The sequence below is a fragment of the Macaca fascicularis genome, chromosome 15, assembly GCF_037993035.2.
Source record: "Macaca fascicularis isolate 582-1 chromosome 15, T2T-MFA8v1.1".
Classification (NCBI taxonomy): Eukaryota; Metazoa; Chordata; class Mammalia; order Primates; family Cercopithecidae; genus Macaca; species Macaca fascicularis.
Genome location: NC_088389.1, coordinates 3,151,618 through 3,166,229, shown reverse-complemented (window position 1 = coordinate 3,166,229; position 14,612 = coordinate 3,151,618). Strand labels below are relative to the sequence as shown.

General features: G+C 55.1%; 1 protein-coding gene across 1 annotated transcript in view; it reads right to left on the bottom strand.

Moving 5' to 3' along the window:
• Positions 1 to 231: 231 nt before the first annotated feature.
• QSOX2 (quiescin sulfhydryl oxidase 2) overlaps positions 232 to 14,612 on the bottom strand; it is a 40,710-nt gene continuing 26,329 nt past the window's right edge. The window contains exons 7-12 of the mRNA XM_005580445.4: positions 13,389 to 13,523; positions 13,036 to 13,165; positions 11,035 to 11,157; positions 9,587 to 9,737; positions 5,407 to 5,595; positions 232 to 3,130 (exon numbers count right to left, since the gene is read on the bottom strand). Coding sequence (XP_005580502.3) covers positions 2,583 to 3,130; positions 5,407 to 5,595; positions 9,587 to 9,737; positions 11,035 to 11,157; positions 13,036 to 13,165; positions 13,389 to 13,523 — 1,276 coding nt within the window. The 3' untranslated portion in view covers positions 232 to 2,582. The remainder of the gene's footprint in view (positions 3,131 to 5,406; positions 5,596 to 9,586; positions 9,738 to 11,034; positions 11,158 to 13,035; positions 13,166 to 13,388; positions 13,524 to 14,612) is intronic.

Sequence of the window (14,612 nt, the reverse complement as noted above, 5' to 3'; positions counted from 1 at the left end):
CAAGGGTCTTGTCCTGTGACAGTCTCCCCCAGATCAGCTCCAGGGAGACGATCTATCACTGATTTCCATCCATCACTTTCCATCTCACCCTTGGGCTGTCTCCTTCGACAGAAGAAATTCTAGGATTTCAGATGTCCAGTCTGTGAACAGAAAGAAGGGTCCATTCTGCACCCACCGCCTCTACCACAACTCCCATTGGTAGAGCTGGTTCACATTTCAAAAGAATCACCATTTTTTCAAATGTCAGATTTCTTTATTAAAATGTGTACATCATAGTTTACTTAAATACAAAATATTCACTTTCCTTGCAGGTAAGAAATTTCACTGACATTTCCATGTCGATTTGCTTCTTTTTAATAAAAATCCTTCCATTGAAAATAAATAAGCATTTAAATTACTGAACTATTATATTCATTAGTCTCAATACCTCTTAAAATACTTAAAACTTTAGAAAATAGACTCTAAACATTGCCTAAAGGCGGCATCCAGCTCTGAGCAGGCCACACGAGGTGTGTTTGGGCATGGCATTACAACCCGAGGCCACCTCCACGATGGCCCAGCCCCACCACTGACGCTCTGCTGAAAATCCTGCCCCTCAGCAGGACGCAAGCTTGTCCCCCAAATAGTGGTGACCCCGAACTGCAATATGATGAGGAAAGCAGCCAACACTGCCCTCCACAAGGGTTTCCGGAAAGGCTGAAGCTGGAGACGAGACGGTAAACCACACCACCATCCCAGGTCACCCCAGGCCACCCCAGCTGAATATATTCAACACTAGCCAAGAGGCAAAAGTTTAGTTTAAAGGGTTCAAAGGCAAATACACTGAAACCCATGTGTAAACCTGCCTGGTTTTCAAACTGAAAGAGAAACACTCTGGTTTCTTCAATAACCCAGGCCTGCACTGGATGAAGCAACGAAGGCAAGGTCACGGCTGCTAAAGCACAGAGGGGTTAAAAAGTGTGAAACCATAAGCAACTCTCGAGTGAGAGACGTGAAGCAGGAGGCCGAGGCACCAGACACCTCTCCCACCAGACACCTCTTCCACCAGCTGCAGGGCCCTGGGCAGCGTTCTCAGCCCAGCCATTCTGTGACAGTTGTTTAAGGAATCAGCTGTTGACTTTTTAAGTGGCAACAATCACATCAATATTACAGGGGTCTTATGAATACATCCATGTGATCAACTCGTTAGTAAACACAGGAGTACACAACATAAAGTAGGCAAAGCGGAAAAAATACAATTGTCAAAGTCTCTCTCTCTCACACACACACACACACACGGGCACACAAATACATGAGAGTCTATTTTAGCCAAATCAAATTTTGCCTGTGAGACACACCAACAGCCACAAAGAATCTCAATATAGATGTTCCCAGAAATAAGTGTATTTGTTTGTTTAAATCTTCAGAGGCAATTGACCACTAAATGTTTTGGGTTTAAAAACAATGTTTAAAATTATGAAATGGTAAAAGAAATCATGACCAAAGCCTGGGAGATCAGTGCCTGTGTGGAGACACTTCCCAAAACAGCTTCAGGCAAAGCAGCCTGGCGCAGGCCCCTGCCACCTCCGCCCCTCCACGGGCCGAGTGAGACGCTTGAGTGTGTGGCAGACGCCTCTGGTGCTGGGTGACGAGCAGACAACGCAGGGGGCTTTAGAAGTCTCCCTGGGGCCTGTGCTCCCAAGGGCAGACCGCTCTCCTCCCCACCCCCCAACAGAGGGGCCTCTGCTCTGAGCACTGCCCACTGATCCCAGAGCTGCCCTCCAGGGACCAGTGGCCAAATGGCCCCCATTTACCTGCCTCTCTCGTCACCAGATAAAGGCGCTGCCTCTGAGGGTTAAATGAGCCGCCATCCTTCCAACCCCCAAGTCCACTGCCCGAGGCCTCTAGGGGTTATTTTCTGAAATGCAGCACAGCCACAGAATTCCGTGGTTCCTCCCCTGTTGAATTCCCCACATCTGGCGTGGAACACCGAGAGCCCTCAGGAACCTGCCCTAGGGAAGCGGCCACAAGCATAGGATAGTCCCTGGAACTCTGCTCTGTCCCCGCCCAGCCAAAGGAAAACACTTGGCAGCCTGGAGCAGGGGGCAGGGGGCAGGGGGCACGGGGGAAGCAGGGGGCAGGGGGAAGCGGGGGGGGCAAGGGAGTAGAGGGTGCAGGGGGTGCTGCGGGGGGAGCGGGCGAGGTTCTTCTCCAAATACAAAAAGAAGGCCTTGCAGGATGAGGCAGAGTCGAGGAAACGAGATGAAAGTGTGTGGGGTACACTATTTGGCCTGGACTCCCCACCCTCCTTTTTAGATCTAGAAGAGTAAAAATACCGAAGTCTTTTTGCTGTAGGACCTGCAAAAGGAGCATGAACAGACTTGAGTATGCCAGGAATGCAAACATCCCCACAAAATTACCCCGTGTTCTTCCCTTGTTAGAAGAGCGTTTGTAAAACCAGGACTTGGAAGCCAAAAGGTGCCGTCCGACGTGAAAGCAGGCCCACATGTTTATAAAATCCCTGATCACGTTAAAGCTGCAGGTGGCACAGGGCAGGGCTGCCTCCGAGGGAGCTTCCGCCATGGCTGGCAGCGCCCGGGCACTCACACGGCCGGGTGGTAGTGCTTGACCTTCCACCGCCTGGACCTCACCCGGAAGAAGAAGTACATCACCATGAGGAACAGGGACGAGGCCACGTACAGCACGACACAGAGACTCATGTCCAGGCTGGAGAAGTCAACCCCGAGGAAGGGTGCAGCGCCCCCCACCTCCTTGTGGACCCCGGGCCCATCCGGATCCTGGAGTTTCACGTCCAAGCTGTGGTGCAAGCTGTCTGGAAGGGCGGGCCTGGGGCCCAGCGCACTGGGTGGACGGACGCTCTGGGCGTCTCGCTCTCCACGGGACATCTCTGGGGGAGCGAGTCTTTTCTCCTCTTCCTCACCCCTGGCCAGGGCTCCTCCTTCACCAGAATCCCCCTGGTCTGCAGAATACGTGTCTAAGAGGTTGTCGCGGGTGTAGTGCTGCTTCAAGAACGTGAGCACGTGGCCTTCATCCCAGCTGGCCAGGCCCTTAATTTCCTCGTGGCAGGCTGGGCAGAGGTCCGGAGTGGGCCACTGAAGCTTTGGAAACCTGGGATCCTCACTCAGATGGCCTAGGAAGGAAAGGAAGCGGGAGAGCCCGAGGTAAGGGGGCTTTGTGGAGCCACGTGCAGCGTGAGGCAACCGGACTCCTACTCCCACCACCGCGGGCCTCTGCTGCCCCAGCCCAGGGTCCTGCCAGGCCTCCCTCCCTGCCCTTCCCACCACCCTTCCCTTGCAGTGTGGCCCAGGTAACATCCTGCTTCTGCAGGCCCCTGCGCACGTGTTCCCCTCTGCCGGTTCCCATGCCTGCAAGTAAGGGGACGCTACACGCTCAGCCTCCGCCACCTCCTGGACCGCACCTGTCCCAAACCACCCAGCACTCTGCTTCCAAAACGGAGCATGCAGCTCTCACCTCGAGGCCTTTGTCCACACAGTGTTGCCTGTGTGCCCCTCCCCTCACTGCTGCCCCTCTGCCCTTTCCTGAGGGTGCACCTGAGGCCCTCTACCCACAGTGCCCCGGCCACCTGGGCTCCATGGACAGCGGGCCTCAGGTAAGGGCAGAGGGGAAAGAGCAGAGGGGCAGCAATGAATTTCCACTGCACTTCAGATACACGGGCCCTTTCCAGACTACAAATCCCTTCAAATCTCCAAAACTCGTTTCCAAAGTAACACCTGCTCACTCCTGGGCCCAACAGGCATCCGTCATGCAGAAGCCGTGGCAGACGGCGCCTCCCAACTCTCCCAGCCCCTGCCAGCCGACTTGCTGACGCCTGGCCACCCTCAGAGAGCTTCCAGAAGTGAATGTAAACGCAACCACGTTTGTTTGGAGGACTTCACACGTGCCTGAAATCAAGAGATGCCCGGCTCGGGCCAGTCACTGACTGCCTATCCTGCTAACCGGTGCCAGGTGCTGCACACGAAGCCAGAGGGGACAAGCACAGACCAGCGGCGCTTGGTCAGAAGCTGCCAGAGCCTCACAGGACTGTGAAGTCAGGTGCGAGTCCTGGGCAGAAGACCCCGGGCGGATCTCCGAGGGGCCTCCCAGGAGCTTGGGTCTTGAAGCACAGGCTGGAGGTGGGACTGGGTGGGGCGGGACTCTCGGGAGGGACAGTCACACCGGGCTGTAAGGCCCCTTTCTTTTTTTTTTTTTTGAGACGGAGTCTAGCTCTGTTGCCCAGGCTGGAGTGCAATGGCCGGATCTCAGCTCACTGCAAGCCCCGCCTCCCGGGTTCACGCCATTCTCCTGCCTCAGCCTCCCGAGTAGCTGGGAGTACAGGCGCCCGCCACCTCGCCCGGCTAATTTTTTTTGTATTTTAGTAGAGACGGGGTTTCACCGTGTTAGCCAGGATGGTCTCGATCTCCTGAACTCGTGATCCGCCCGTCTCGGCCTCCCAAAGTGCTGGGATTACAGGCTTGAGCCACCGCGCCCGGCCTGTAAGGCCCCTTTCTGCTGCAGCCTCATGACTGGAGCGGTGGAGGCACATGCAGGCTGGGGCTCCAGGTCCAGGCAGGCCTGGTGAGGTTCCTGGTCCCACCGCCTCAGAGCCGATGGCTCGGGGAAAGCACACGGAGCACTGTGGGCGGCGGCGATGCAGAGGCTGCCAGGGTGGAGAGGCGGAGGAGCTGTGCTGACCCAGGGAACAAATCCCACAGACACGCGGTGCCTTCGCCACATGACCACGGCCCCGGCAGTCAGGCTCAGGCCAAAGAAAAACCAATTTCTTTAGTGCTTCAGCTGTAATATGTTTTTCTAATACAGTGGATTAAATAAAAACCAATAGTTTAGTGGCATTTTCTATTCATCTCTATTAAGATTTATTTCTCAGTGGAATTATTTTTAAGCCTAATTTTAATCTGCCACTGATTTAGGAACAGTTTGAAGTACTTGACTCTGAGAAAATACATGTGCTCTATTTAACTATTTTTTTTTAACGAAATCACTTTGAGAGGTTTGGTTTACGTTTGGACAACAAATTTTCATACAACTACAATTCCTCATCAACAATTAATTACGTTCCAAGCTTTCCAGAATCAAAAACATCCTCAGAGTCTAACGGGCACCAGTGGCTACTGACAGGGGAAGAAAGAGCCACGCCCATTCCCACGAGGGTCCAAGAGCCCCCCGAGTGAGAGAACCATCTAGAAAGCCGGGGACAGAAGCAGCCTGGGAAAGGCTGCGGCTCTGGCAGCTCCCAGCCACCCAAGTCCTGATCCCATCAGCACAGTGGGTGGCACGAGGCCGCAAAGCTCAGGGCCAAGCCCCACCGCAGCCGCGCCATCCGTGCTGTCCCAGGACCAGGGCCTCCCTCCGCCCGTGCTGAGCCCCCCACGCCCAGAGGCTTCTCACCTGCCAGGCGGCCGTTCACCACATTATGTTTCTTCCAAAGCCAGAGGATGGCTTGGTCTGGGGTTTTCACTGAGTCCATGGATTCTTTAGCCATTTCCTCAAAGTGCTCGCCACATTCCTTACACCCAAAGAAGGTGTGAATGTACCTCCTCATCGTCTGCAGCACAGCCTGGGGGTCGTCTTCAAAGCCTGCAGGGGAAGAAACACCGCTGACAATGGCAGGTGCTGATAATGGCAGGTGCGTGGGGATCACCTGACCCCACGCCTGTCCAGAGAGCCTTGGGGGAAACTGCTCCTGACAGGTCGGGAAGCCACCTCACGTCTCCCCGGGGCCTCAGGCTGTGGGCACAGACCAGGAGCCAGCACCAGCCAAGATGTCCAACATGCCCACGGGTGCCGCAGTGTCTGGAGACACGATGACCGTGGACAGCCCAGAGGGTGGACGTGCCAGGATGAGCCACAGACTCGGCCGCCAGGGCCCCAAGGAGCCTTTCCAGGAGCTCCACGAACCTCCCACCAGGCTTCCGGCCATCTGTGCCAGAACGCCCGCAGTGCCAAGCAATGATTCTTCCCTGGGATTTGCCAGCTGGGTGAAATCTGCAGTTGTCGTGTCTGAAAGCCCTGCAGGACACCAGCCCGAGTGGGGACACGGCCTTAGGAAGTGACTCTAGGCTGCTGCCAGCCACGGGCGTGAGGATGTGGAGCGGGTGGGCAGGCACAGGGACGGGTGTACCCACAAGCCAGAGTCTGTGCCACCGAACGTAAAAACAGCCGTGGACAGGCCGGGGTGCCTGCAGATGCTGTGAACGAACGCGCGTCTCAGGAAAGCAAAGCCCTGCCCGCAGGCGGCAGGAAGTGGCCAGCACCGCACCCAAGGGGAACCCCTAAGAAAACCAAGGGGGCAGCACGGGGCAGGGCTCGGCAGTCCCCGCTCAGACGACCGACACGGGAGCTTGAACGCACAGACAGGAGACCCATGAGATTAAAACAGATTACATGTCAGCATTAAAAAAAGACATGCTTTCGCGAATGAATCCGTCTTCGACAGCAGGCCCTGGGGGAGCTTCCCGCGCAAGCGAAGGCCTGACGCTTGTTGTGGCTCCCTGCAAAGCACAGCTGCGTGCAGGCCCTGATCTCAGCGTCCTGGTCGATCCTTAATCCCGACACTTCTTGTTTATTTCACCCAGAGAAGGTGAGAGTAGAGCAGAGCACCTCCTCCTCGGCCTTGAGTGTGTCCACAGGCAGCTGGGCGGTGTCTCAGGCGCCGGCCCTGTGACCTGGCCCGTCTGCCCTGCTCTCCTGCCGGGAGGGCTCCACGGACATCTGCCTTGCATCTCCATGTAATCCCCCTCCCTCTTCCCCACATCGCCGCAAGCATGGGGCCACTCTAATCTTTAAAGTGGACAAGAACCATAAACCTCTACCTGTGGGGGGATTAGAGGCCTTTGCAGGCATTTTACTAGATGGGGCTTAAACGTACAGTAAAGAGAAGAAAAACCTTCCAAGACTTAATCCTGTGGTCGCCACTGACCCAATTCTCTTGGCAGGAGGCTACTCCTGGAGGCTGCTTCCAATATGCTGATGGGAGGAAGGAGCGCTGAGGGTCTTGTCAGCCGTATGCTTTGCCATCACGCTGCTCTTACCATTCCACTACACTAGGCCTGGTGCTAGCATAGTTTAAAATCAAATACCCTGGTCATTCAACTTCTTCCCTCAGCCAACACTGTACCCACACTGCCTTCAAGGAACCGTTCCTCATGCCCACGTGCCCGTGTGATGAGAGCAGACGAAAAGGGGGACGGCGTGTCGGCTCAGGCCTGCGTGTGCCCGTGTGATCAGAGCAGATGGAAAGGGGAATGGCGTGTCAGCTCATCTCCTCACCAGAACCTTCCGTGTGTAAACGTGAGGTTTCCTAACTCAGCCTCACGTTTCAGAAAGTTATTTTATTTTTTTTGAGACAGTCTTGCTTTTGCCCAGGCTGGAGTGCAGTGGCATGATCTCGGCTCACTGCAGCCTCCAGTGCTGGGATTACAGGTGTGAACCTTGTGCATGGCCCAGAATCAGGTTTACATGGTCTGGCTGGGCATTAGATCAGGCAGTGTGGATGCTCTGATTTCAATTTCTGTTTGGACAGCTCCCAACGTTTCTCCCCAAAAACATACTACTCTTTTTTTCTGTATCATTATGAAAAGGATTTGAGGTTAAAACCCACCCTCTCCCCTAACCAGACCCTCGAGAAGCAGTAATCCAGTGTCACCTTGAGGAGGGCCAAAACAGTAGATTTTCAGATGGCCACTACAGTGCCCCCATCCCAGGACACTCTCCCGCAATGTGACTTTGCTGCTTCTCCCATTAACAGGTGGAATCTATTTCTCTCACCAGGAATTTAGGCTAGATCAACAGGATACGGCAGAAGTGATAGTATGTGACTCCACACTGAGGCCTCTCGGGGGGGGGGTCCTGCCTGAACCTGGTGCTACTTGGTGGGGAAACCACATTCAGGAGCACGAGGCATTCCAAGGTCCCCTGGACTGACCAGCTGCCACCAGATGAAGGCAGACACGCAAGTGAGCCCAAGCAGCAACTCACAGAAGAACCGCCCAGCCAAGCCCAGTCTAAACTGCTGACCCACAGCATGATAAGCAAACACAGTGGTGGCTGCTGTAAGCCCCAGCATTTTAGGCTAGTTTGTTATGTGGCAAAAAAGAACTGTAAAAGAATTTGAGAATTTTACTGGAAAGAGTATTGAACTGTGTGAGTCAAGACTCCACTTCGGCTTTCAAGTAAACATTAATGAACCTGAATCACTGCTTCAACTGAGAAGCACACGCACATCAAAATTCAGAGGGAATAAAAAATCCAATACATACTTTAGTGTTCTGTAAAGGACAGAAAATTTCATTTTATCTATTTCCTAGTAATTGAAAATTATTAAATCCAACTTCAAAGTTTTATAGGTTTTAACCCCTTGGGGTGGGCAGCCTCTGCGACGGTCCCCAGAGATCATGCCACCTATACTCACCCCGCCTGTAATGTCCACCCCTTGCGAGTGGCCTGGGCCTGGTGACTGACTACTGAGCAGAATCTGATAGAGGTGACGGAATGTCATCCTCGGATGGGCACCCTCTCACTGGCTCGCTCAGGAGGCTTGCTGCTATGATGTGAGCCGCCCCACGGAGAGGCCCTAAGCGCCTGCAGTCAACAGCCAGCATGGAGCTCAGGGCCTTAGGCAAGCCACGTGCAAGGAGGTGTGCCCTGCTCTCTGCCCCATGAGGGTGCTGGGAAGCCACTCTCCCTAGGTGGGTCTCAGGTGACCCCTCAGGCCCCGCTGACACTCCGATTGCAGCCTGACCAATCCTGAAGACGAGGACCCAGATGAGGCCATGCCCGACCCTCAGAAACTGTGAGCTCATCACCATGGGAAGTTCTGGCTGCTAAATTTCAGGGTGATTTGTTATGCAACAGCTGATTATGAAAACACCTCTCCAAATAGATTTCACTTACTTTTTTTTTTTTTTTTTTTGAGACGGAGTCTCACTCTGTCGCCCGGGCTGGAGTGCACTGGCCGGATCTCAGCTCACTGCAAGCTCCGACCCCCGGGTTCCCGCCATTCTCTTGCCTCAGCCTCGGCTCACTGCAAGCTCCGCCCCCCGGGTTCCCGCCATTCTCCGGCCTCAGCCTCCCGAGTAGCTGGGACTACAGGCGCCCGCCGCCTCGCCTGGCTAGTTTTTTGTATTTTTTAGTAGAGACGGGGTTTCACTGTGTTAGCCAGGATGGTCTCGATCTCCTGACCTCATGATCCGCCCGTCTCGGCCTCCCAAAGTGCTGGGATTACAGGCTTCAGCCACCACGCCCGGCCTATTCTGTCTTTTTAGAGCAAAAAACAGGGAGTTTACACTGCAGGAAAATTCCCAGCCGGCATTCCCTTTCTTCTCCATGGTTTATTTCCTGCACGTTAGCCACGCACATCCTTGTGAGTTCTGACAAGGGGAACTGTTGCCCCCGCAGCCACAGCCCTGGGTAAGTTGCCTGTGGGCGGAGTCTGAGGTGCGGTTCCCCTGCCTCGGTGCCCTGGCGACACGCTGCCTCACATACAGCAGTACGCGCCTTCGCACACACCGGCTGGGTTAACGTGTCGGGCAGTCCGTCGGCCCCTCCGGCCTGGACAGGGACAGCTTACCTGTGCCAACCAGGGCGTCTGGGTGGGTTGAGGCTTCAACAGTCAAAGTGTGGAACAGCTTCCAGAGAGAACACGGGTAACCCCTCAACTCAGATCGGCTTCCTTGACATCCAACCCACTTTATGTGATTAGTAAGGAATATTCCAGAAATCTGAAAAAAAAAAAAAAAAAAACCCAAAAAATAAAAGATAATTGTTGAAATTAAAAACAGTCGACAGATACCTTCTTGACTGGGGGGGTGGTTAATGGGGGTGTGGTTTACTGAAGCTGTATCAACTGTACACACAAGATCTGTGCCTCCTACCGTACGCAGATTTAAATTCAATAAAACAAATGAGAGGAAATGGTCTCCTTTACTAAAGGAGCTCTCCAGCCACTCTGAAGAGGAGAGCGAGCTCTTCTGTATCTTGATAAACCAGTAGTGTTAAGCATAAAAAGGATTCACCTTTTCAATTAGAATTAGTTGTAAGGACAGTATTAAGAGAAAAGGCAACTAACAACATACAAAAGCTCAACCCTCAAATAACCCTCGGCCAGAAGAAACAAGGCGTGTTCACTTTGGAGAAGCAATGGGGTGGCCCTCAGAGCGGGTGACTGCTGGCCTGGGAGGGCTGTGAGCCCTGGGCAGATTCCGTTCGGTTTGGTTTTGTGTCTCATCCACCTTTCCCTCCCTAAGGACTCCTGAGCCTGGGACGCGCGCTAGAGGGAGATGTCCTACGTCACAGTCACGTGAGAGGGTGTGCCCATGACCTCCAGCTCAGAGTGGAGTCAAGGTGGAAGACGGACTTGGGCAAGCAGCCCAGCACCGTCTGCTTCTCAGCTGCAGCCAGCGAATGACAAGGCTGGCAAAGTCACAGCACGCTAAGTGCACCTTATAGGATTCCCAGAAGACCTGCTGTGTGCCACTGACCACGCCGGACACGCTGACCACGCCGGCCACGCTGACCACGCCGGCCACGCTGGCCACGGGGGCGTCGGACAAGCAGCATGGTGGGTTTACTGCCTGTGACTAAATGCTCTGGGGGCCACAGAGAAGCTGCTGATCTGGACTAAGGAGGGAACGGCAAGAGGGAGTGCCAGGACCGCTCAGGGTGCTGGTCCCCTGAGTGAAGACTGGCACCTGCTGGCAGCTGGTCTTGGGGAAAGCTCCGGCAGGACTGCCCACACTTACTGAATATAACTTTTTTCCTTAGATTGGCTTACTAAATTTAAAAAGCCCAAGTACTACACTGCTTGAGAAAACCCCATTTTGTCCAAAGGACAGGTGGTCACAGTGCACTTTTGGTGAGCTGTCCTCAAACTGAAGCCCCAGCATGACGCTGCCAAGGCAGACACGAGGCCGTAGCCATGACGCTGTCAGGGAGACAGTAAGTCGCTGCTCCCCTTCATCACAGTTAAGGGCGAGGGAAGGAGGGCGCGGCGTGGCTGGCAAGGGTTCTGGGGCTCACCCGCATCTTGTTGTTGACCAGGTCGAGCACAGCGTTGTAGGGGATCCTGTCCAGGGGAAGGCTGGCCAGCCACTCCTGCAGCGTCTCCAACAGTTTCCTGACTGGCGGTCGTCCAGGGAACAGCTGCAAGAGGAAGGAGCCACTGGAGAGCTACAGACCCAACCCGGGCCCGCCCCCACCGCCGGACACAGCACCTCCGGGTACAAGCAACTCCATCTGCGGAGGGGCTGAACCTAGGACCGGGCCTCTCAGAACTCGGGTTTCTCTGATGGGAGGCAGGAAACCTGAGGGGCTGTGGGGCAGGCGTCCAGCCAGCACCTCTCCCCAGGACAGCCTGCGCCCACGGCCATGCCTTTCTCCAGCCCATGCCTGCAGCTCACCCACCTGTGCCCACAGCCTCGCTCCCTCCAGGTGACAGGCAAGGTCACGGTGTGTGACTCATCATGGAACTGGCGGGGGCTTGCTGATTTATTCTGCCTTCCTCACCAGGAGCTGCGCTGACCCCACCTGCCTGCCCGCTGGGCTTCCCTTCCGTCATCGCTGACTGTGTGAAGGGCGCGCGGCAGTGCATAGGTGCCGGCAGCCGGGGCTAACTGCCTGTGGCCTCGTGTGGGCTGTGAGGCTGGCTGATATCAACACAGCTTAGGGAGGCATCTGGCTGAGAAGATCCCAGGGCTCTGTCTTTTTAGGAGGAACTCCGATCAGCTGCTGCACCACAAACCATGCAAAACGCAGGCTGCCGAAAGAGCTCCGAAAACCCGAGCTGAAGCTCATGGTGGCGATGCCAGACCAGAAACGCCGGCATCTTCAGCTCAGTCCAATATATTACTCTCCCATGCAGGTTAAAAAGTACCATGATTAATTTACCAGTATCAAATTTATTTTGGACATCCAAATAAAGTTCAGAAAAATATCAAGAATAACTTACTAATACCCTGGCCTAAGGAGTTACCTAGAGCACAAGTGTAAAAGCTCCAGGCCTAACTAGACTGAGGGGGAAGACAGAGAAGCGGGGAGAGGAGAGCAGGTCTGCCTAGCAACAGCTGTGTGACTCCAGCGAATTAGCCGGCGGCCATCACCACTAAGAGCCACACTGTCCGCCGCTAATATGATGGACAGATTAGCAGGACACTTTCTTAAAGGAAACGAGGGCAGCTAGAGATTTCTGAACTCTGGATGGCACCGTGGGGTAAAAACCTGCCGAGGCGATGCTCGTGCATTCATCTGCGGGGCCTCGGGTCCTTCAAGGCTTCCTGTACTTTTCACAAATCACATTGTAAGTAAACTCTATCCAAAGTGCTGACTATAAATTATTCTATCACTAGCATCTTATTTTTGGCAAGAGAAATAGTTTAAGCCTAAGCCCCCTGGTCATTTAGACAGTGACAAGTAAGTGAGCTCATGGAGTTACACCTGGCCACCTCCTTGGCTGGTCCTCTTCAGCCTGGCCCTGGGCACAGCCAGGCCTGAGCTCTGTTGGGCTGCATATCTCTGCCCACTCCTGGCAACCCCTTCAGTGGTTTCAGACACCACATCTGTGCTTGTGACAGTGCTGAGTGTGAAGCCCCCAGGACCCCTCCCTGAACCTGGCTGGCAGAGCAGGTGCACACCCCACCTGGATCTGCACCGCCCCTGCCTTTCCCTCTCCCGCCCAGCCCCTGTGCACCGCTCCTCCGAGAGCCAGCTGAGGTGTGCGCCTCCGTTCCCTCCTCCGTCTCCTCTCCAGGAAGCCAGAGCTGGGCTTTTCCAACAGGTGCTTCGCTCATGGCCCCGCCCCTCTCCACAGCCACCGCCCCAGCCCCAGTGCTGGGAACAGCATGGGACGCAGGAGGCACTCGGGAACGGGTGGAATGAGTTGGGGCACGGGCCTGAGCGGACAAAGCAGGGTGGAGAGCACCTCAGTGGAGACGGCGGAGCCCCGGCAGCGTCTGACGGCCCCCAGGGCCCACTCTGTGCAGGGCCAAATTCCCACACGCAGCCCAGACCAGAGCCGTCCCAAACCTTAGCCAAGACAGTCACAAAGTCCTTGAGCGTCTTCAGCTCTGCTCCAGCCAGGGACTTGTGGGCTGCCAGCTCCACCCGCAGGAGGTAGTGCAGCCCTGACTCCAGGTCCGCCGTGTACAGCTTGGACCTACGACGGGACACGGCAGAGTCAGGGAACACCCAACCTTTCCCTCCACAGCACCTCTCCCTGGCCTGGCTCCTCCCCACGGACTCCCGGGGCCCCCGGGGAGGGCTCCTGAGCGGCCCTCAGCGGCTGGGGTGGGTTTCTGAGTGAGCCCGCCCAGCAAGCACGCAGCCTGCGGTCTACCCGCGCTGTGCCCCGGGGGCTTCAGTTCAAAATGAATACTTGCTTGTCAAATTCTCTCCAAACCACGACTTCTGAATTTTCTTCTTTGTTTGGCTTTTCAGGCAAGGAAAGCGATTTTTTCCTCACATCCGGCAATGACTTCAGGTAAGAGGAAAAGAAGGCCCGCAGAGGCTTCACGCTGTGAGAAAGGGGAGGGCAAAGGTGAGAAGAGCCTCCTTTATAAAATCCTGAAGCAGGAGCCCCCGGCATTCAGGAAAGCTCTGGGCCACCCCATCCATTCTTCGGGCATGTACTGGGGACTGGGGGTCCGTGGGGACAGCCGACACCCCGCCTGGGCCGCGGCTGAGCTTCCACCTGGGGATAAGAGGAGACACACCAAATCCACAGATTTATAGCCAGTTCCACTTGTCATAAGTACTATGACTCATTTATGTTTGTGGGGAACTTAAGGCGTTTTGTAAAGCTGGGTTGAGCATCTGCCAAGATCAGCTTTATTCTGACTGAGATTTCCGACATGCCTAAGAGCCTTCGCCGACGCGCCCACAATCTGCCAGCCCTGAGTGGGGCATCTGGAAGTCGGGGCCTGGGGTGGACGCCAGCCCCTCCCTCAAGTCAGGCCCCTGAGCCCTCTGCGTGCCCGCCCCGTGTGGACAGGGTGGAGCTGAGCCCCCTGCGTGGACAGGGTGGAGCTGAGCCCCGTGTGTGCCCGCCCCGTGTGGACAGGGTGGAGCTGAGCCCCCTGTGTGCCCGCCCCGTGTGGACAGGGTGGAGCCGCCTTCTGAGGACACCCTCAATGCCATTATCGAGCACTTCAGTGTGACGCGGAGCTTGTTTCCAAAGACAGCATGTAGCAGTGATATTTGCAAAAATATTGAAATATCTATAAAACTACTAACATTATTTGACACTAAGAAGTTGTCTATATGATACTTTTAACACTAAACAAACATCTGGCAGTGGTTCAGGCCGCTCTGCCAAGGGCAGTGCTGTGCCCCAGGCCTGGAATGGGCCACCTTGTTGGCACAGCGGGGTCCCCAAGCACTCAGAGCATCTCCTAACAAGCTCAATAGCCTCTCTGGTTACCCTGAATTCTAGCTTTATCTATTTCCACTTACCTATTTTTGAGACAGGATCTTGCTCTGTTGCCCAGGCTGGAGTGCAGTGGTGCAATCTCAGCTCACTGCAGCCTCAACCTCCTGGGCTCAAATGATCCTCCCACCTCAGCACCCTGAGTAGCTGTGGCCACAGGCACTCTCCGCCACATCCA